Genomic DNA, 21,292 nt, shown 5'->3' with positions numbered 1-21,292 from the left:
TAGAATCTTCCTAATTAGAGGAAATAGATACATAATATTTTATTTTATTTTATTTTTCCCTAGGTTTCCTAGTTTTCCTATTTCCCTTTTTAGGAGATCTAGATTATTACAAATAGAAGGTTTGAGAATGTATTTTTTATGATTTGAGAATAATAATGAGTCTCATTTTCAACTTTATATAAGCTAATGACAAGAAATACACGATACAACATATCTAAAAATCATAATCTAATATGGGTGAAGCTTCTTAAGAAATTGATAGCATTTGTTGACTTCATAAATGTGTTGAATAGCACATAATGAATCCTTGGGGACATCGAGGTGTAAAATGGCAGAATGTTCTACCACATCTACTAAAAATAAGACCAATTCCAAAGTTTTCAAATTCGAGAGTTTACATACACGAGTTTACTTCCGAGTTAACTTGGAAGCCAGGTCTGGGAACATAAACTTGTTCGAGTTAAACTCAAGAGTTTGATAACCATGACCAATTCATTATATATATATATATATATATATATATATATATATATATATATATCTGTGTGTGTGTGTGTGCAAATCTCATTTTACAAGCCAGTTTTATACAGTTGAATTAGACTAAAATTCCACTACTTAACATGGTATCACAATCATTATTAGAGTCTATCCTAATAAGATTTGTTATTTGTTGGACATATTGTTTCACCCACTATCGGACTATCCTTTAATGTCAAGTCCTACGCATAATGTGTATAACCTCTGCACAAAGGGGATGTGTAGGAAATCCCACATCAACTACAGATAAAGCAAATTCACAATATATAAATGGGTACAAACCTCACCTTATAAGCCAGAAGTCAGTTTTGTAAGATTGAATTAGGGTTAAAATTCACATCTTATCACAGAGTAATAATGCTAAACAGACATAGATCCTTGCTAATAATTGGCAATGTCAACCTGACCTTGAAAGTGTTTGGTTGTGTTGTTGTTGTGGTAAATTTGCTTCAAGTAATCCCACAAGTTTGTGGTTGTTGAAAAGGAGTGTAAGGGGTTCATGATAACTTTTTCGCGAGTATACCAAATCGTTACAAATAATACAGTGAATAAGTAAAGTATCATTCTCCCAAGGGAATTTAAGTTACGTTATTCAATTAGAATTATTTATCAAAATCAATTACTGATGAAAACATTTTATTTCGATTTGGATAAATGGCACAGAATTTAACAACGTACAAATTTAAGATTGACAAATATGATAAAAGATCACTAGAATTGGCCTTTGACTAACATTATAGTAAAATACTGGGCAACATACATTCTCTCTTCAAGCATTCACATGAGCCTATCTTGATTTAATTCCTTAAAACAAGTTCTAAAATTATCCATTAAATTATTAATTCCTTAATTAATTCAACACATAATTTTGCCTGAAGTTCAGTTCAGAATGACCAAAAGCACATAAACTATTCCTAGCGTAGTTACTTTTAGTTTCTTTTCTTATATTTCTGGTTCTAAAAATACTTTCCAGTACAAGAGAACCTTTAAAGAGAATTATACTTTTGTACAATGAAAAGCAAGTCAAGAAAAGAACAAGAACAGAAACATATATTGCACAAGAAATTTTACATCAATGTATTGTCATATAACCAATTCCACAGACAGAAAATTTAGCCTATCCTAGACATCACAAACGTACTCTTTTCTGCAGAGTTTTTTCGTGTTTTTCGTGTCAGAAGAAGGTTTCTACCTTTTTGTCACGTCTTTTAAGAGCCACTTAACTTAATTAATTCACTCAACGCACAAGTGTGTGTTGTTCGAATTTTCAAATTGTTGTCTTCTTTTAACTGGTGCTATTTTCTGCTGGCTCTGCGAATTTTTCTTGCGCTGTGCGAGAATTGACTGATAGATTCCAAATTATACACCCTTTCCAGAACAATAATTTAAGTAACAGTCTACTTCTTATTACAACTTTTCACTGAGTAATAACATGAATAATGATAAGATTGAAATCATTTATAAGTGTAAAAACAACTCTTTTTCACACTTATTAGTTCTCTAGTACTGATAGACTATTAATGTATTAGACCGTCCAAATCTTAACAATCTTGCTACTGCTATCCCTCTACAGCAGTTTTGGGTTGTGATAGCTATATGCAATTAACTATATGAGGAACCAAAAGCAGATGAGTCTTTTCTTTATTATGGAATTGAAGTGTGAAGTTGTTATTGTGTTTCATGCACAATGCTATTTGTGTTTCTAAATGTTATTTATATTAGATTTTTTGAGTTTACAAAACTTTCACCATTTTCATTTAGTTGTCACATTTGATTGCTTTGATCACCTCCATTCTTTTGTCATAGAAAAGCTCTAAGTGCACTCCTGTAGGCTATACTATGTGCAGGTTTATACCCCAATGTAGCTGCTGGTGAGCAAGGCATTGTTGCAGCAGCTCTCAGCAGCATTAAGCAGTCTTCTAGCTCTGCAAATTCTCGTCATACAGTTTGGTTTGATGGAAGAAGAGAGGTTCATATTCACCCTTCATCTATCAACAGTAACTCAAAAGTATTCCAGTACCCCTTTCTTGTCTTCCTTGAAAAGGTTTGCTGATACTTTTCTCTGCAGAAGTTTATTAATTCCTTTTAGCATCAAATTCATGGCATTTACATATTTACAAATCTAAAATTACTATGAGTAAATTGTGGCTAGCTTTATTGACCTTGAGAAATTGATGCATGTAAAATTTAACATTGTAACAGTTTGTTCATGTTCCATTGGGTCCTTTGCTAGTACTACTTGATGTATTAGCCACTAATGTTTCATACAATTATTATATAACCTTTTAAGTGTTCTAAAATTTTCTAATGTACTTCTTATCATTCATATGATTCTGCATGAATTATGTATATTTGTGCAGAATTACTTGCAATTTGATTCTTAAGATTTTAGACATATTGTTTATTGGTGAAATGGTCAGGTTGAAACAAACAAAGTATTTCTTCGAGATACTACGGTCATATCTCCGTACTCCATTTTGCTGTTTGGAGGGTCAATCAATGTCCAGCATCAGGTACATGCTACTCTTTTCCCAACAAATGATGTTTATTTAATTGATGTGTCCACTTCTTAACAATTGAAAAAGGAATAAATTGAGAGGAAATAGTAATGATTTTTGTTAGGTGTCTCATATACTTGGGATTATTAGAACCCAACTACATTAGCCTTACTCTACTTTTTCAGCACATTTATCTGTTTTGTCTACTTCTTAACATGGTATCAGAGTCATGAGTTAAGTCTATCCTAGTAAAGTTTATGATTTGTTAGGTCTATTGTTTCACCCATTCTTGGATAGCTATTGGACCATCCATTAATGTCTAGTTCCACATTTGAGATGTACGTGTCTCAGCGTATGAGGGGTGTGTTAAAAGTCTCACATTGATTAGAGATAAGACCAATTTTCAATACATAAGTGGATGCAAAGCTCAATTACAAGTTGGTTTTATAAAGTTGAGTTTGATTTAAAATCCACATTATAACGAATATAATAAAAGACTAAAAATGTAAAAATGTTGAACAAGTAAAATGCACATTTAACTAAAGGCAAAGGCAAATATCAAAATGTAGAAAACAGATAAACATTACTTGCATCTAACCGGTGCTTGGAAAAACAAACAAATAGTACTTATGGTGATAAAGCAGTGCATAGCCAAACTTGAATGCTTGATTTAAAGATTAGCACCAGTTTAGAGCTCTTATTAAACAAGACTAGAGACACATTAGAAGCTAAAATAACATAGCAAAATGAACAAGCGTCTTTGAACTAAATAAACCAAAGACCTTAACAAGCAGAGTTCACAGGGACTCCAAACACAACATAATGCTAAATCAGAATGTAAAATCCCGAGACTAAAGAAATCAAAACATGTAGAATAAAGTGAAACCAATTGCTTCAAAACATGAGTAAAGCAGTGACCCTCAAATTCAACTAAGAATTTGAACTGAATAAGCTTGAGGAATGGTAAACAGAAGCTAAATGGAATTAAGTAAAAGAAACAAGACTAAAATGACCTTAGCAGCAAAGTGGATTTAAGATTAAGTAAAGACAGATTTTAAATTAACTAAAATGAGAAAATGAGTTGAACAGAAAAACTAAGGACATTGCATTAGCTGGAAACTTATATGACTTGTAACTAAGCAGCACAACTGAATGAAGATGAGCTGAATTAAGAAGGAATAATCTAAACTACCTAGACAACCTACAATACAAAAATTACTTAAGGCAATGGAACAGTGATTTTCTGACATGGCAATTTGGAATCTCCTGCCCTAGCTCAATCCTCATGGACCACTCCATGCTGAGCCCAATTTTACAAGCCAAAACAAAATCAGGCCTAGTCTAGGAATTATTAGATACACCAAAATACAAAAACACTTAAGCTAAACTATTTTTTCTCTGCCCTTGCAAACTGCCATAACCTTCCAACTTGAACTACATCCAATTCAAAGCTCCAAAAATAATGCTCTTGTACTAAAACTAAAGCCTTCTGAATCTAGAATTGAACACACAAATTTCAGCTATATTAGACATATGTAGAAGAAGTCAAGTCACACAGTCAGCAAAGGTCAAAGCATGAAAAATCTGAGTTTTAGCTGAAAAACATGTATCTTAAACTATAGTCACAACAACTCCTAAATTTCCTAAAATTTGAAAAACCAAGCAAAAAATGAAAGAATAAAGAAATAAAAATCCTAAGGGAATGCCATAAGCAATAAGATGAGAACATGAAAATTAAGTTATCAATTTCCCAGAACACAATGTCTAATATATGGTAGGTCCATGGTAAATACATAGTTGGTACACTGCTTAGATCCAATAATTGGGGAACAAAGTTGACATTCAGATCTTCAATAAATAGATTTCCTTTTAATTCTTTTTTTAGAGACTCCACATTGCTTAGAAATATCGTCAAATTATAATATGTAATTAGATGGAAACTTCATTTTGCATACCAATCTTGTAAGGTTATGTTAGGTTTAAAGTCCACTTTCTAAGATTTATTATTTGTAAAACTTAAATTTAGAGGAAATATCCTCATAACTTGCAAATATCATATTTGATGCATTTGATTTGGCCAAGTATAAATGACTGGACAGCACAAACATACTTGCACTGTGTTTAATTTTAAAACAGTTAGGATACACAACAAACAAAAGGTCAAGAAAAATATAAAGTTTGAATTTATGTTACTTGATAAATCATAGGACAACTTTTTTGTCTGATACACAATGCCTAAAAGTCCAAAATATCCATCAAGATCAGCTCAATCCATGTGGCCAAACTGTATGTGATTGGAATGAGAACACCTACAACACCACCCATTTTTCTTTTGGCTTCTGTGCCCCCCCTGGGAATTACAAATTTGGTTATCATTTTGTGCTTAAATTACACTGTGACAATGAAGATATTGTGGGAAAAAAATGATGGAGATTTTACTAGAATCAAGATGGAAATTTTCAGAGGAAGAGAATATGAAATTTGAATAAGTGTTAAATGTTGAACAAAGAAAGATAATTGAAATTAGCAGTTCCCAATGTGAAACTTGAACTATGATGCATGAAAAATGAGATAATAAGCATTATAAAAATAATTTGAATTATCTTGGCTGGTGTTCATGGTTGCTGGAAATGAAGTGTGCCACAACTTTCTAATCGCCTGCACGATGGACGATGAAGCTAATAGTAAAATAGCAAAAATAAGATGTCTTCAATATTTGTATAAAAAAAATGAATTGACAAGGATATTTGGTAGTTCTTTAAAAAAAAATATGAATTTTATTATCTAACAATTTTAATTTTTCTTAATATTCTTAAGAATGAAACCAAAATGACATCATGAAACAATTCTTTAGAATTACATTCTATCTAATTTAAAATTATATTTTTATTTATAATCATATAGAAATATGGTAACATTATTAATAAATTGTAAACAATGGGTGAAAATAATTGAATGATAAATATTGAAATACTTAAAGAAATATGAAAATCTTATTTGTCTTTTGTTCTTGTAAAATAAACTTCAAATAAATTTTGCATCTTTTATGTTCAACATTTGTTCATATCAAATAACATGCAAAACGTTATCATATTTGCTGTGACTTGATTGCGTGTATGTTTTACTTGAGTTTCTTGCTGATGTTCATTAAACACACCCATGAACTTAAGGATCTGTTGTAACTTTTAATTTATGTAATTAACATAGAGTAAAGGACAATTTTATAAGAAATTCTAGATTAGCTGATGTCAGAATTCCTTGATTGATGCTGCTGTTAATATTACCTTGTCTAGTTTTAATTACATAATTAGGAGACTTAATTACATTTCATAGTTAGGAGGATTAATAGGCTGACAGTATATTTTATATTTATTGTACAAGATCATTGATCCTGGATTGTAGGAATATATTATATCCATCGTAGATTACATTTTTCAGTTATTTAGTCTGGGCATTCCATTTAAGAACAATTGCTCCTCCAAGAATAATATCAGAAACAGTATTGAAATTTCTCCTCCGTTATAATTGAAAAAGAGTCAATCTATTGGAATTTTTATAGTTGTTTAGTTAGGGGACTTTGCTTAAAACAATAAGTATTTTCTTAATGGGAACATGTGTTTTGGTTAGATTGTTTAAATATGCACTCTCCGAAGTGTAATAGCTGTTTCTTATTTTTAATTTTCTTTGCTTTTTGTGATAGACTGGTCAGGTCATCATTGATGGATGGTTGAAATTGACAGCACCTGCCCAAGTAGCTGTCTTGTTCAAGGAGCTGCGGTTAGCTCTCCACTCCATTATGAAGGAGCTTATCAGAAAGCCAGAGGTGCCATTCTAAGCTTTATTTCCATAGTTAATGATATTCTGTAGTGGATGGCTAAAATTATTAAGCATTTTTACCACTGAAATTTAATGGTCAAAATCTCCCACCTATAAAGGAGTTCAAGTTTGATTTTGAAAACATCAAACATATATTGAATGCCACTAATCTATACTTCTCAGGATTTCAGAGTGACTCCCCCTAATTAGGCAGGAGTTTGGCATTGAGATTCATGCGTATGTCAATAGACTTTGAATTCATTTTTCCCAATTTCCTCCAAAATATTCAATTTATACTTTCTTTGAGAAATGAAAATTATCTTGTTCAATTGTGTTATCTCAATTTTCAAGAAATATTTAGGTTTGCCAAGGTCTTTAGTCTAAAAGTGGAGACAAAGGTGTTTTTTTTACCTATAAGATGTCATAGTGATCATTGCTTGTAAGTACAATATCATCAACATCTACTATTAAATAAATACACCCACCACTAGAGTGACGGTAAAATACTAAATAATTTGCCTCACTCTAAGTCATATCAAATTGTTGAACAACAATACTAAATTTGTCAAACCCAATCCTAGGAGACTGCTTGACACCATATAAAGATTTTTGGAAATGACATACAAATCCAAAAGACTCTTCCTGAGCAACAAAACCTAGATATTATTTGATAGGATACATGGGAAAGAACTTTATGGGTTAGACTAGAAGGAAGGAAGTCTATAAATAAGACCTAGTTTGTGTCAAGGGGGCATCACGAATATATTTTGTAAAGGCTTTGGCTTGTGTAGAGAGGTTATGCTCTCAAGGGAGGTTATGCTCTCACAGTTACATACGTTGTATACTTTCTTTCAATACAATCAATACAATCATTGATCATTCTTTCATCTGTTCTGGGTGTGTTGTGTGCCCAATTTCTTGTGTGTGAGTGGGTTCTTGACAGAGGAACCTAACAATTTGGTCCGACATGCCGGATCCAAGGAAGCGGGGAATCAGCGATGGATAGTCAAACGGAGGGAGGATTGAACAATTTGGACATGACCATCGAGGGGATCAAGGCTGAGACTGCAGCGATTCGTCAAGAATTGAAAGAAATTGCGAAGGTATTGGCCGGAAGGGGTCGGCGTCAAGATGAACCCCATTCGGAGGATAGTGAAGCGTCGGTCAATGGAAATGTGAAGAAGACAGGGGAGAACGGAAGCGGAGAAGGGGGTGGCCGGACTAAAGGCGCGATTAATTGGAGGAAAAAGGTGGAACTACCCACCTTCGACGAATCGGATCCGCTTATCTGGATCAATAGAGCGGATCAATTTTTCGATTTGCAAGGAGTATCGGAAGATGAGGAGAAGGTCCGGTTAGCGGAATTCAGTATGGAAGGTAGCGCTCACTACTGGTTCAAAGCCTGGAAGGCCAAAGCCAAGAATTGTTCTTGGGAAGGATTGAAGAGAGCAATGGTGTGGCGATTTGGAGAACGGAACAGGGGCACAACCGTTGAAGGGGCGGCGACCAATAAGCAGTCGGCAATCGGGGAAGAATACGCCCCAACGACCGTGAGAGAATTGCAAGAACCAATACGCAACCAGGTGCGTCTTCTCGATTCTCAGGAGTTGATGGCCGCGATGCCAATCGCTCGGGATGAGGAGGAAGAGCCGACCGAATACCCAGTTGAGGAAGCGAAACCCATGAAGCTGTCGGCTTGTTCGGCGGAGGGGCGGACAACTCCAAAAACCATGAAGCTAACAGGAGTAATCGGAGAGCGGAAGGTGGTGGTCCTCCTTGACAGTGGGGCCAGCCACAATTTCATCAGCCGGAGAGTGATGGAAGAATTGAAGTTGTCGGTGACCGAGACGTCCCAATACACCGTGAGCCTCGGTGATGGACACAGAAGAATGATGAGCGGACGTTGCGAGAGAGTGAGGATACGTTTGGGAAATACCACCGCCGAGGAGGAATTTTATGTGTTTGAGCTAGGAGGAGGAGATGTCGTCCTGGGTATTGCATGGTTGGCAAGGTTAGGAGAAAGGGTGATCAATTGGAAGGGGAGATTACGAAGTATGTCGGGGAGGGCGAGAAGGTCAATATAAGGGGAGACACAGCTTCATCTAGACAGCTGGGGAAACCAAAGGCATTGTTGAAAATGGCGGGTGCTGGGTCATGGGTACTTGTTTGGGATTGGGACAAGGTGGAGCAGGAGGAAGGCGGTGAGTGGAGGGGAGATTTGATAGTGGAACAGAAAGTGGAATTATGGTCAGTGTTGCATACCCACTACCTTGGGTTCTGGGAGATAGAAAATTTGCCACAAAGCATCATTACAGAAAAAAAGTTTTGGAGTTGGAAGAAGAGAAAAAAATTGTTAACTAAATGATTCTCTTTAGATGAAAACAAAATGATGAAGAGGAGCCAAGCGACCCAGGTTTTCTGTTCCAACCTTGAGGACAAGGTTGTTTTGCAGCGGTGGGTAATGATAGGATACATGGGAAAGGACTTTATAGAAGGGAAGGAAGTCTATAAATAAGACCCAGTTTGTGTCAAGGGGGGATCACGAATATATTTTGTAAAGGCTTTGGCTTGTGTAAAGAGGTTATGCTCTCAAGGGAGGTTATGCTCTCACAGTTACATACGTTGTATACTTTCTTTCAATACAATCATTGATCATTCTTTCATCTATTCTGGGTGTGTTGTGTGCCCAATTGCTTGTGTGTGAGTGGGTTCTTGACAGAGGAACCTAACATTATTCCATATAAATTTCTTCTTGCAAATTACCATTAAAAAAACATTTTTGACATCTAGTTGATAAAGAGAAAATATACCTGAGATTAAAGAAATGGCTATACTTGAGATTAATAAGAGAGAAAATATATTTTTTACGGCTTAAAAGACCCCTCTTATCTTGTATTTATAATGATACAAATTTGATATAATGCGAAAATGAAATATCAAAAGACTGCACTAGAAGCCTAGGTACAAAACTAGGTACAACGCATGGGTACATTATGTAGTAGTTCCCAAAACAACTATTTTCTACCTAGAATTAATACTAATTCCAACACTCTCTCACAAGTTGGATGTTCCAAGCTTGGAACAGATAAACTGAATCTGAAGTTCCCTTAACGACTTGATTAAAACATCTACAAGTGGATTATTCGATCCAACAAAATACAAATTTCTTGACAACCAATTTTTCCTAATAAAATAACAGTCAATTTTTGTGTTTAAAAAAAAATAGGTAAATACAAAGAGATGAGCCTAAGCTTATTATATCTAACCAGAAGACAATAAAATGTGTTAAATTTTGATTTGGAATTAATATTGATATGATTGTTGAAAATTAAGGATAGAAATAAGAGTCAAGATTTGATATGCGGAAATCAATCAGAAAAATTGTTGTCTGATTTATGCTGTTAATTATAGGATTTGATTTAATTAGAATCGGCTTTCCTTCTTTTTAACAGCAGTTATTTGAATAACTATTTTCCAGATTTATCGGCCAGATTAGTGTACAGAATTATTCTTCTGTCCTATTTATTCCTCATTGTATCACTGAAATATAGCCACTTTTCCACAAAATCAAATCCATGTAATTTAACTGTGAAATAGAGTGTGTGGAAAATCCTTTAACAATAATGAGGATGAAGAGAAAAAATTATCTCTCAACTCTCCGGAATGAAATAAGAAACAACTTTTGTGCAATAAGGGGCTAAACACCAAAAGAAACAAATATAGAAGGCCATAAGAAAAATTCATACTGGCGTTTTCTGCTAGTAAAGCATATTAGTTTTGCCATCTGGATAGTCCAAATAAAGTTAGACCAAACTGTCATAACTCTATTTGCAAAACACTTTCTCATTGCTTGACCAAACTGGATGGTCTGACTTGAAAGAAAAAGAATTTGTATGTTAGTTGTGATCAACAATCAGTAATCTCCCTTTTAAAGGATAGAGATTAAAAAAGAAAATAACTGAAAATAGGAAAACAAATATCACACACGTCTCATCGGTCTGGCTATAACCTATTTCTAGAATATGCTCTGGTATTTGTAATGCTTCTAAGTCTACTGTAAGCTCATAGCTGTTTTAGTTAAATATGAAATTCAAGCTTCTATTCACTAGTCACAATCATAATGCAACCAGTTTTATCAGTGACTACTATTTCCCACAATTGGCTGAATATTGAGCTAATTTTAGCACTTAATTATTAGCCGCATTTGAAGTATTCTATCAATCTGTGAATGCATTGTTTGACGCCTTATGCTATATGTTTTAGTAATATCATAGCTACATGTGACTGCTTTCAATGAGAACAATACTCGGGTTTGTGTTTGCTTTCAGAATGCAACTGGTCTGAATAATGAGATTATTAAATCAATCATCACTCTGCTTTTGGAAGAAGGAAGCACGCATCAATGATTTACTATCAACTGTCAACTCATTTGAGCTAACTCACTTCATTAAATTAAAGCTGCTCTGTTTATCAAGCATAGAAAGCTTGTCATCCGCTTTGAACCTTCTTATTTCTTTACTGTCTTTGGACGAGTTCAACCATAAGGTTGATCAGACATGCTCTTAGTTTTATGTCCTCTGTAAGGAAATAGAAGTTGTATTTCTAGTTAGGCAAAATTGTGCTGACCTAGATGCTACCACTAATATTTGTTTAGGTGTCGATAACAGCTATTGTCGGGACTATTGTGGTTGCGATCATATTACAATACTTAGTGAAATGCTAAATTAGTAGCTGAATTGAGGAAGCTACATTTATAATCTACAAATTGCTTAGGAAAATATCACACCCACAAAACATTACAAGGACACCAGCAAGTGTTTTATGTTAATAACTATTGTTACGTAATTTTTTTTTTTCAATTCCCAAACAATATTTTTAAAACAAACTTAAAAACAGCGTTTAATTAACCCCAATTTCCCAAACCACGTGCCAAACCTAAACAAAAACACAATAGCATGCAATGAAAAGAAACTCCAAAGAAAAACTGAGGATAGAGGAACTACATCAGCCATATGGCAATTGTCCCTCAACAGGCACAAATTCTAGCATAATATCAACTTAAACACTCCATCTTGTCTTTTGTTTAAATTACCAAAGAATATGATTAGATATATTATTTTTATTTTATATTTATTTTTTATCTTTAGTTAGTTTGTTATTATTTTTTATTTGTATTTACATTTAATCTATATTTTTTTTATTATAAATAGAAGATCTTATGTATATATTCAACACAAAAGAGGTTAATCTCATATATAGTTTTTTATTATATTTAATATTGTATCTAAAATTAAATATTTTTTGGAAAAAAAAAAAATTGTTGTCTTTGCCATACATACAATCACATAATTTTTATCATCTTGACTAGATGACCATAGTACCATTAACTATGCTTTCATAGGAGTTCCTATGCATTATCTGCACATTTTGAAGTTGAGAATCTAATCATCTCGACTAGATGACATCGTATCGTTAATTATACTTCCATAAGAGTTATTATGCACTATCAACATCTTTTGAAGTTGTGAATTTGCATTCTTTTTTGTCATTTATGGTAGCAAGTTTTGTCTCCTTTCAATTAACTATTTAAAGTGTTGAAGTTTTTTTTTTCTTCTTTCAAGTTTGTCGTTTGTGATCTCACATGTTGTCTCCTCTAAAGTAACTATTCTATCTTGATAGTTATTTAGAGCATTGATTTTGCCCTTTTTCCTCATTGATTTAAGGATTTTGAATTCTTTTAAGGTTTCATTCTTTTCTCTTCTGACCTGACCTATGCATATATGTTCTTTTTATTTTTCGTGACAAATATTTATATATATTTCGTTTTCTATATCGTATTCACAAATCATTTATAATTTAGTATCGTTTAAGTATACAAATAAATATTTTCACTAGTCATCGTTGATTATATTAATAACAAATTTGATACAAACCATTTGTATACACCATTCTGAAAATTTTATATTTATTTTTATTTTTAATTAATTTGTTATTATTTCTTATTTGTATTTTAAACTTAATTCATTTTTTTTTTATATTCAAGAGATTAATCTCACACATAAATTTTCACTATATTTAACAAACAATAATCTTACTGTAGTTTATCATCAGCAGCAATCTAAACAAGATTTCAACATATAAAAACTTACATACTCTAAGATCTTTTTTATAACTTCATAATTCTCTTATTAGCAGCAATCTAAACAAGCATTTCAACACATATTCAAGATCTTCCTATGGTTGTTATATCCGAACCAAGATACGTACAAAAAGCTTTTAAGAGACACAAGCATCTCAGTAAGCTACCCTTATCATCTTTTCTTAAAACCATACTTTTTGCGTTCATAAAATAAATCAGTTTTGGCACTCCCTAAATTAACAATTTTGGGGCAACCATCTCTATCTTTCTCCTGTTGCGTGCATTCCTTGCAGTAGTAGGCATCAGATATTCCTACTCCTCCCATATGACACATCGACCTTGAAACGACCCATAGTTGCATTCGTCACAGACGCGGACAAGTGTACAGGGACGCACGTAAGAGTCACAGATCACACACTTGCCATCACACTTCTCACACAGTCGTCCAATGGCAATCCCTGGCTGCTTTCGGCACATAATTAAATCAGGATGATGCTTAGCCATGTTTTCAACAACCTGCTAGACACTGAACACATGTATAAGTGCTATCTACAATCGACATCTGAAAATTGAACCAAATATGAAGTAAATCAGTATGTTAAGTAAGGCACTCATGCTAGACATGTGGAAAATGAGTATGAGACTCGAGAGGGATCTTTGTTATAACAATCTTGCTGATAACTTGAGGATAGTACCTCGACTCGTAAGAGTAGATGGAAAATTATATTCATAAATAAGTGTATCATATAAGTGATAAAAAAAATGCATACGAAATTCATGGGTTCATAACAATAGTCATTAAATAGGTTCGAATGCTAAATAAACAGAGGTGATTGCGAGGAGAAATTAAAAAAGATTACATCCACGAAGAACATACAGAGGCGGGGAGAAAAAAAAGAGTAGCTGTGAGGGCAGCAAAACGGCGTGCATCGGCAGCGAGAACAGAGAGCGCCGGCGACAGCAAGGGCTGCGATCGCAGCAGACGGTGGTGAAGCTCGTGCGTGCCTCGTGATTGTCTTCTCCTCTGGTTGTTAGGTGCCAAAATCAATCCTCAAAGGTAAAATTAAAATAATTATATTATTAATTTCATCCTCAAAGGTTAATTATGTAATTTTCAATTCACCCTTTTTAATAATTATGTTATATCTAAGTTTCTAACTATAATTTGAATCACATAATTAAAGTATCGCGTGAAAAACATATCAATATATTTTAGGTTTAATATCTCTTTTGGTCCCTATTTTTATGGATTTGGTTTAAAATGGTCCTAGTTTTTAAAAAAATTCAATAAAGTCCCATAATTTGTTAAAAAACATTTAATTTGGTCCTTTTCACTCATACTGTTAAAAATCTAACGGTGCAAATGTCACCGTAGCACAACCTTACTGAGCTGTACATTACACTGTGTAAATATTTTAAAAAATTTAATACAATAAAGGTGGCACTTAAACGGTGTCGTATTTCCTTAGAACCCTAATTAGGTTTTTGAAAACGGTGTCGTTGCCCATCACGAACCACCGCACATCCTTCATCGCCGGAGATTCTAATCGGCGGCAGCACATCCCTATCCTCCCTCAATTTCACCTTCTCCTCGAGCCACACCACATCGCGCATCTCCCGAAAGAGAAGACGAAGAGATCCGTTTTGGGTTCTTGCAAAGCTGAAGTTGAATCAGTGGCGGATGAGGAAAACCCTTCCCCAAAACTGAGTCAGTGTAAGGGTGCAGTGATCCTCCTGGAAAGAAATCAGCAGCACTCAAATCGTACTTCTCATATGCAAATGGAAAGAAATAAAGCCAGATCCAATATCTCCCCCTTTCTTAATCGGAAACGCGTACTTTGAGGGTGCAGTGAAAATTCTTGCGGTTGCATAAAGAGGCGAATCACTAGAGGAAGCTATTGATTTTAAGGAGGTGCTTGCAAGAACATCTTGTTGGGTGGAAAGGAAATCCTTGTAGAAACTATCCGCTGTGAAATTGCGGTTATCTATAGCAGTGTCGGTTGATGCTCCACAGTCAATAAGGTAATTATCCAGAGGTACAAAGTTGGCAGAAAAAATACCAAGGGCAAGATTGTTAAACCACAAAAAAATAACCAAATTTCTCTGCAATCCCACATGTCTCCAACACTATCTTTCCCCTTTCCCCTCAAATTCTCTCTTTTCAACCTTGCGATTTTATCAAATGAAGAACACTGGTACATGCAAGAAAAGAAAAGAAAAGTAATGAATTTCTACTACTTTATCATAGAACAACAGGCGTTAAAAACACAAAAAAGAACAGCAAAATACAAAGACCCACTATCGTACCTTCAATCACCACAGAGCTCCCCCAGAACCATAGAGCAGAGCACAAATCTGAATATCCTTTTGTTGCACGGAAGGACATTCAATGCAAGAGACGGAAGAATGCAAGAGACGGAAGAAAACTCGTGAAGATCAAGGCCTCGTACAGACATTGGTTTTGGAGAAGGTGGGAACGGAGGCATTGCCGGCGGGAGCAGTTTTGGAGAAGGTGGCGGTGGGGAATGAGACGAACCCCAAACATTACGACATTTAAAAATTTTTAAAATACTTACAGAGTGTAATTTACACCTAATCATCAAACTTCACAGTTCACTAAGATTCTGCCATGAGTTGCACCGTTAAATTTTTAACAGCATAAGTGAAAAGGATCGGATTAAACATTTTTTAACAAATTATGGAACTTTATTGAACTTTTTTAAAAACTAAGACCATTTTGAACCAAATCTATAAAAATAGAGACGTTAAACCTATATTTTATTCGGTCAAATTTTTTAATTAATATAATATCTTTAAATATTCTCTCATACATTTTTATCATATTTATATCTTATAATTTGATTTTAATTTTATCAATTTAAAATATAAAATTTATTTTTCCATTACATATTGCCAAAATGTGATTTCCCTTGATGCTCGCTTAACAATAGAAACATATTAAGTAGTGATTTGATATGTTTGAATATATAATGTCGTATCATTAATACAATCTTACAAATTTTATATGAATATTGGGTGGTAAAAGATAGTTTATAATAATATTATTATTATACAATATCGTATTTATAGTATACATAGGAACATCACATAAATATTCTATAATTTTTTTAAAATATAGTATACATTGTATTAAAGAATGATGTATTTTTTTTATTTATTTTTTTGCATCCTTAAAATTAAAATAATTATATTATTAATTTCATCCTAAAAGGTTGAAGCAGAAAGAAAAGATAGTTTTGTGCAGGAGAATAAAATAAAGAAAAAATTGTGAAGAAGAAGAGCACACCACAAGGATGCGGTGGTGGTGCTAAATACTCAATCCTGCTGCAGAGCCCCCTCAACTTCCTGTTCTAAAATATTATTATTTTATTGCAATGCAACGTTCATGAAATTTTCCAAAGTTCATTTCAATATTATATACTTGTAGCATATTTCTGGCTTCTTGAATTGACTTTTGGCTCATGTATTTAATATAGCTTGTTCTATTTGAAGAAATGAATTCAAACGGGAAGGTTATGGGAGAGGGAACTGGGGACTACCAACTGATGAACTTGCCCAGTAAGCGCTTCTTTTGAGACCCGGCACCACCCTCTGCTCATGATTTCTGCTTAATACTATTTTGATGATTTTTTATTGATGCTTGTTTCTTTTGCTCTTTTGAATTTTACTTAGGATAACTGACGAAGTAAATGAAACTGCTAAGAATTTTGGCGAAGAAAAGCCTAGGTGATAATGATGTTGCTGCTTATGGAAACAAGGAGAACCCTGCTAATGAGACTGAAGAAAAAGAGCCTGAGGATAAGGTGATTGTTCAACTTGGTTTCAAGTGCTTTGATTTTCTCTTCATCTGCTTTTTGTATACGTTAATTTTGTTTTTTACTTTCTCTGTGGACACTTTTGTTTCAATTATATAACTGACCTGATATGGAATCATCACTTTGTTTCAATTATATAAAGTGAGTTACAAATTGTAGGAATAATAATCCAATAAAGTTTAGCTTTGACTTTAAGCTATGGGTTCTCACTCATTGCTTAGGATGCTTTATTCTTTATTTGTTTTTGTACTAATGTTATTTCTGTGCACGTCTAAATCTTAACCTTGGGTTTTGAAAATTCCTGTGATAGTTCACTCGTTATTTATACATCGGCAGAAGAAAGTCTCACTTTGATTATTTTCTTTGATTAAAATTGATAATTTTCCTTTTTAGTTTTGGGTTACATCTGCTATTGTATCAGTGTATTTTTTAACAATATACTCTTTTATTTTAAGATCATATCTGGAATTTCTTTATTAACGCTGAATTGTATTTTTCCTTTTGGACAGGAAATGACTTTGGAGGAATATGAAAAAGTACTAGAAGAGAGAAGGAAGGCTTTGCAAGCACTTAAAACTGAGGAGAGAAAGGTGGATACCAAAGTTTTTGAATCCATGCAGCAGCTTTAAAACAAGAAAGACGATGATGACATCTGTATTAAGCTGGTGAGGTTTATGACTTTATGATTCCATAATTTTTTTTTGTAATTTTGTTATTTAATTTGTTGTATAGCTGATGATATCCTTGACACTTGGAATTTTTCTTCTTTGAAGGGATCTGATAAGGATAAGAGCAAAGACACTCTTGAGAAGGAAGAGAAAGCCAAGAAGGTGTGACTTTGTTGCTCTTGTCTTATATTTACTGGTGAATTACGTTGTGTTTTAAATTGTTACGACTTGTACTTGTATTTTATCTTACTGCTTGTGCTATTTTTCCATTGGATTGTATGGATTATGGTTGGAAACTCTTCTATTTTTTTTTGTTGTTTTTGCTTCCATTTCATCCTTATGATGATCTGTAAGATTGGCAGCTTACATGTGGTATATTTCTTCATTACTTTTGACTGTTGTGCACATGACCCTGTTTTTTTTTGTCTTTTACATACATTTCTTCTATTTTTTTTTTTTTTTGTCTTTTGCATATAATGAAAATATTCTGTATGTTAGCATTTTTGGTACTTCTTTGACATTTTAGTGTCATATGCTATGCGTAGTGGTTGCTGAGAGCGAGGGGAGGGGGGTTTGTGGGAGTTGAAGATGAATTTTAGTTTTATGTGATGAATAACTGGAATTTTACTTTGGTTTACGGATTTTTATCCTGCACATTTTAAAAATTAATTGCATGAATAAATTGTAAATATTGAACATGCAGTGGCAATCTTGCTCTAGCTATATTTACTATAGCCAACAGTTAGTGAGGAGAAAAAAAAGAGACAGCGAAAATAATGCCTGGTGGGAATCTTGAGGAAGTCTAAAATATGGATGGAAAAGGTAGTATTTTAAACAATAAATATATAATGTTCTACAGCTTTTGGACCTTGGTTTTAAGAAAGGGTCCATCTTTTCGGCAGTATCAATTGCAAAGTGAGAGAAAATTCATTCTACAGCGGAGTTATAAATAGCTCATGACAAAACCAACCAGCAAAATCTATTTCTTACCCTTTCTCTCTATGCAACTCCGTCTCTTGGTGAAGTTAGAAACTAGAAAGATGATGCCACCTGTGACAACTGCCTTCTGTTAGGATACAGGGGAGAGGATTTAATGGGTTAGAATGGAAGGTGGAGAAATTCTATAAATAAGACCCGGTTATGGCTTATGGGGGGGGATTATGAAGTATATTTTGTAAAGTCAGCTCTTTATTTGTAAAGAAAGGTTATGCTCTCAAGGGAGATTAGGCTCCCAAACCCATGCTTTGTATAGTGACTATCCATTCTTCAGGAATAATACAGTTTTTTCTTTCATCTTTGATTGTTTTATTAAGAGAGTTTTGGTTAGATTCACTATTTAGGAACCTAACAAATTGGTCCGACCTGTCGGATATCCTTAGGAGAGGGGTCAAGAACGGATCAAACGAAAGGGAGGAAGCATGGAAAGGAAACAGAAAAGGGACTAGAAAAGGGACTAGAAAAGGGAACTAGCAGAATGGAAAAAAGGTGTGGAACCAGGAAAAGGGGTTAGAAGGCAGGCTGGGGTCTATAGATTATCAACGTACTCTTAACGAGAATCAGAGAAGGATAAGGGAATGCTAGGGGGAAGAACGAGAGCGAAGACGAAGAGGGGAAAAATTAAGCACATTAGAAGGAATAATGGAAGAACAAATGGCGACAATGGACGTCAATGGATGGACGAAAGGCGGCGATGGAGTCGTCAAGGGAGGAAATGAAGGTGAAAAAGACGACAATTATCGGGGAGACGACACCACATTCAAGGGGAACAGTCTGACGACAGTCAGGTGCCTATGAACGCCAATAGGAGTAGGAGTACGAGACACGAGGGCGAAATTAGGGGAGGAGAAGGTGAGCGTCTTCAATTGGAGGAAGAGGGTGGAGTTGCCCGTGTTCGAAGGGATAGATCCATTGAACTGGATCAATTGGCGGAGCGATTCTTCGAAATTCAAGGAGTAGCGGAAGAGAAGAAGGTACGATTAGCGACTGTGAGCATGGAGGGAAGCGTTGGCTACTGGTTGTGGAGGGAAGCCAGGGATCGTTGAAGGAAGCTCTGGTGATAAGGTTTTGAACCGTTGTGGAGCGGTTGACGGCTTTCAAACGGAAGGGGACGGTGGACGAGTCTTATGAGGGACGAACGCGAGGAACGATTGCCGAACGATCCAAGGTCGAGTGCTGTAATCCATGTCGATTGAACGATACCGAGCGGTCAAAGGATGAGGAGGTGGAGACAAAGGAAGCTGAGATCGAAATAGACCGGAAACAAAGGGAGAGGTTCGCTTTATCGGTTGGAGGTTTCACTTAACCACAAATAATGAAGCAGAACGGGGTGATTGAGGGCCGAATGGGTATGATTTTGAGCTCGGAGGAGTAGCGGTCATCCTTGGTGTGGAGTGGCTAGCGAAGCTCGGGAAGGTGATGGTGGATTGGAGGAAGTTGACGATGATGGAGATAACAGTGCAGAGGAACCCCCACCTTGAAAAGAAGAGTGGTGGGCCCTAGGGCTTTAGTAAAAATGGATGAAGTGGCAGCGGGGCTAATGGTATTGGGCTCATTTGAGTCCAGAGAAAGCAGCCCAAATTGTTTGGACCTCATCGACAAACAAAAGAGGGAGATGGAGTTTTTATTGAACAAGCATGAGGTGGTGTTTTGTGAACTCGTAGGGCTGCCACCTAACGGAAAGAGGGTCACAAGGATGTTGAGAATGCAATCTTTAAAGAGGCCGAGAAGAAAAAGGAAGAGGAGGAAGCAAAGGATGATCCAGTTGACTCTGATGCTGAGGGAAAAGATGAAGAAGCTTTCATATTTTTTCTACGTCCCTAGTTCTACTCCGATAATGACGATGGCGTTTAGGGTGCGAAACCCTGACCTCCGCCCTCTCATTCTTTCATCTCTCTTGACTATCACCTTTGCCAAGGTATTCATCGGGGAGCCATTACCACCCAAACCTCCAAACCTGAATCAGAGGGCAGTTACCAGAGGGTTCCATTCATATGAGTACATGATGATGACGAGGAGCCAGGATATCAAGCCTTCCATTTCCAACCTTGAGGACAAGGTTGTTTGGAAGGGGGGGTGTAATGTTAGGATACAGGGGAGAGGACTTAATGGGTTAAAACGGAAGGTGGAGAAATTCTATAAATAAGACCCGGTTATGGGTTTAGGGGATTATGAAGTATATTTTGTAAAGTCAACTTTGTTACCTGTGAGAGGTTATGATCTCAAGGGAGGTTAGGCTCCCAAACCCATGCTTTGTATAGTTACTATCCATTTCAGCAATAATATGGTTCTTTCTTTCATCTTTGGTTGTTCTGTGTGCTATGGAGAGAGTTTTGGTTAGATTCACTATTTAGGAACTAACACCTTCATACTCAGTTAAGCTTCTAATAAAGGGACAAGGACAAAAAGCTAATAAAGCACTTAAATTATCAAGAATTTATCACATGAAAGCTTCATCGCTTCATCGCCTGTGAAGTCTCTAAGGGCAAGTTTACATAAACAAAGTAATTAAACATTTATTCAATAAGTTGTCAAACAAAGACTATTCTTAAGCATAACTATGAAGATTAAACAAAAGCCTCTTAATGGTATGCATTACCTGAGAGCTCGTCTAGGAACTTTGTTGTTACAAGTAAAATTTTGCTATCAAAGTTATACATAAAATTTTGGGTGGAATTAATAGAGATACAATTTCTTTAATGGTCATGTTTCCCTTCAAAATGGTCTCTTTATTAACTAGATATCAAAAATAGTTTTTTTGATAGAGATTTGTTAGAAAAAATTTATAGAGAGCAATTTTCT

At 34.9% G+C, this 21,292-nt stretch overlaps 1 protein-coding gene, 1 long non-coding RNA gene and 1 pseudogene across 4 annotated transcripts in view; 2 read left to right on the top strand and 1 right to left on the bottom strand.

Moving 5' to 3' along the window:
- Nucleotides 1-11,921, top strand: part of LOC106768234 (DExH-box ATP-dependent RNA helicase DExH7, chloroplastic) — a 73,483-nt gene extending 61,562 nt beyond the window's left edge. The window contains exons 29-32 of one of the 2 annotated variants that reach the window (XM_014653242.2): nt 2,369-2,581; nt 2,958-3,050; nt 6,736-6,858; nt 11,180-11,921. In XM_014653242.2, coding sequence (XP_014508728.1) covers nt 2,369-2,581; nt 2,958-3,050; nt 6,736-6,858; nt 11,180-11,257 — 507 coding nt within the window. In that variant the 3' untranslated portion in view covers nt 11,258-11,921. The remainder of the gene's footprint in view (nt 1-2,368; nt 2,582-2,957; nt 3,051-6,735; nt 6,859-11,179) is intronic. The other variant, XM_014653241.2, reaches the window with a different exon arrangement.
- A 1,092-nt stretch (nt 11,922-13,013) lies between these two features.
- On the bottom strand, nt 13,014-15,666 carry LOC106769505 (annotated as a pseudogene).
- Nucleotides 15,667-16,255: 589 nt separating this feature from the next.
- LOC106769506 lies at nt 16,256-18,214 on the top strand. 2 transcript variants are annotated; one of them, XR_002668901.1, is made up of 5 exons: nt 16,256-16,569; nt 16,684-16,814; nt 17,336-17,491; nt 17,600-17,656; nt 18,198-18,214. It is a non-coding gene; the product is annotated as an uncharacterized LOC106769506 (long non-coding RNA). The 2 variants fall into 2 exon arrangements; XR_001376336.2 differs by lacking the exon at nt 18,198-18,214 and having other exon boundaries at nt 16,263-16,569; nt 17,600-17,974.
- Nucleotides 18,215-21,292: the final 3,078 nt, after the last annotated feature.

The sequence above is a fragment of the Vigna radiata genome, chromosome 7 (genome assembly GCF_000741045.1).
Source record: "Vigna radiata var. radiata cultivar VC1973A chromosome 7, Vradiata_ver6, whole genome shotgun sequence".
In the NCBI taxonomy this organism is placed as follows: Eukaryota; Viridiplantae; Streptophyta; class Magnoliopsida; order Fabales; family Fabaceae; genus Vigna; species Vigna radiata.
This window is presented reverse-complemented; position numbering and strand designations above follow the sequence as displayed.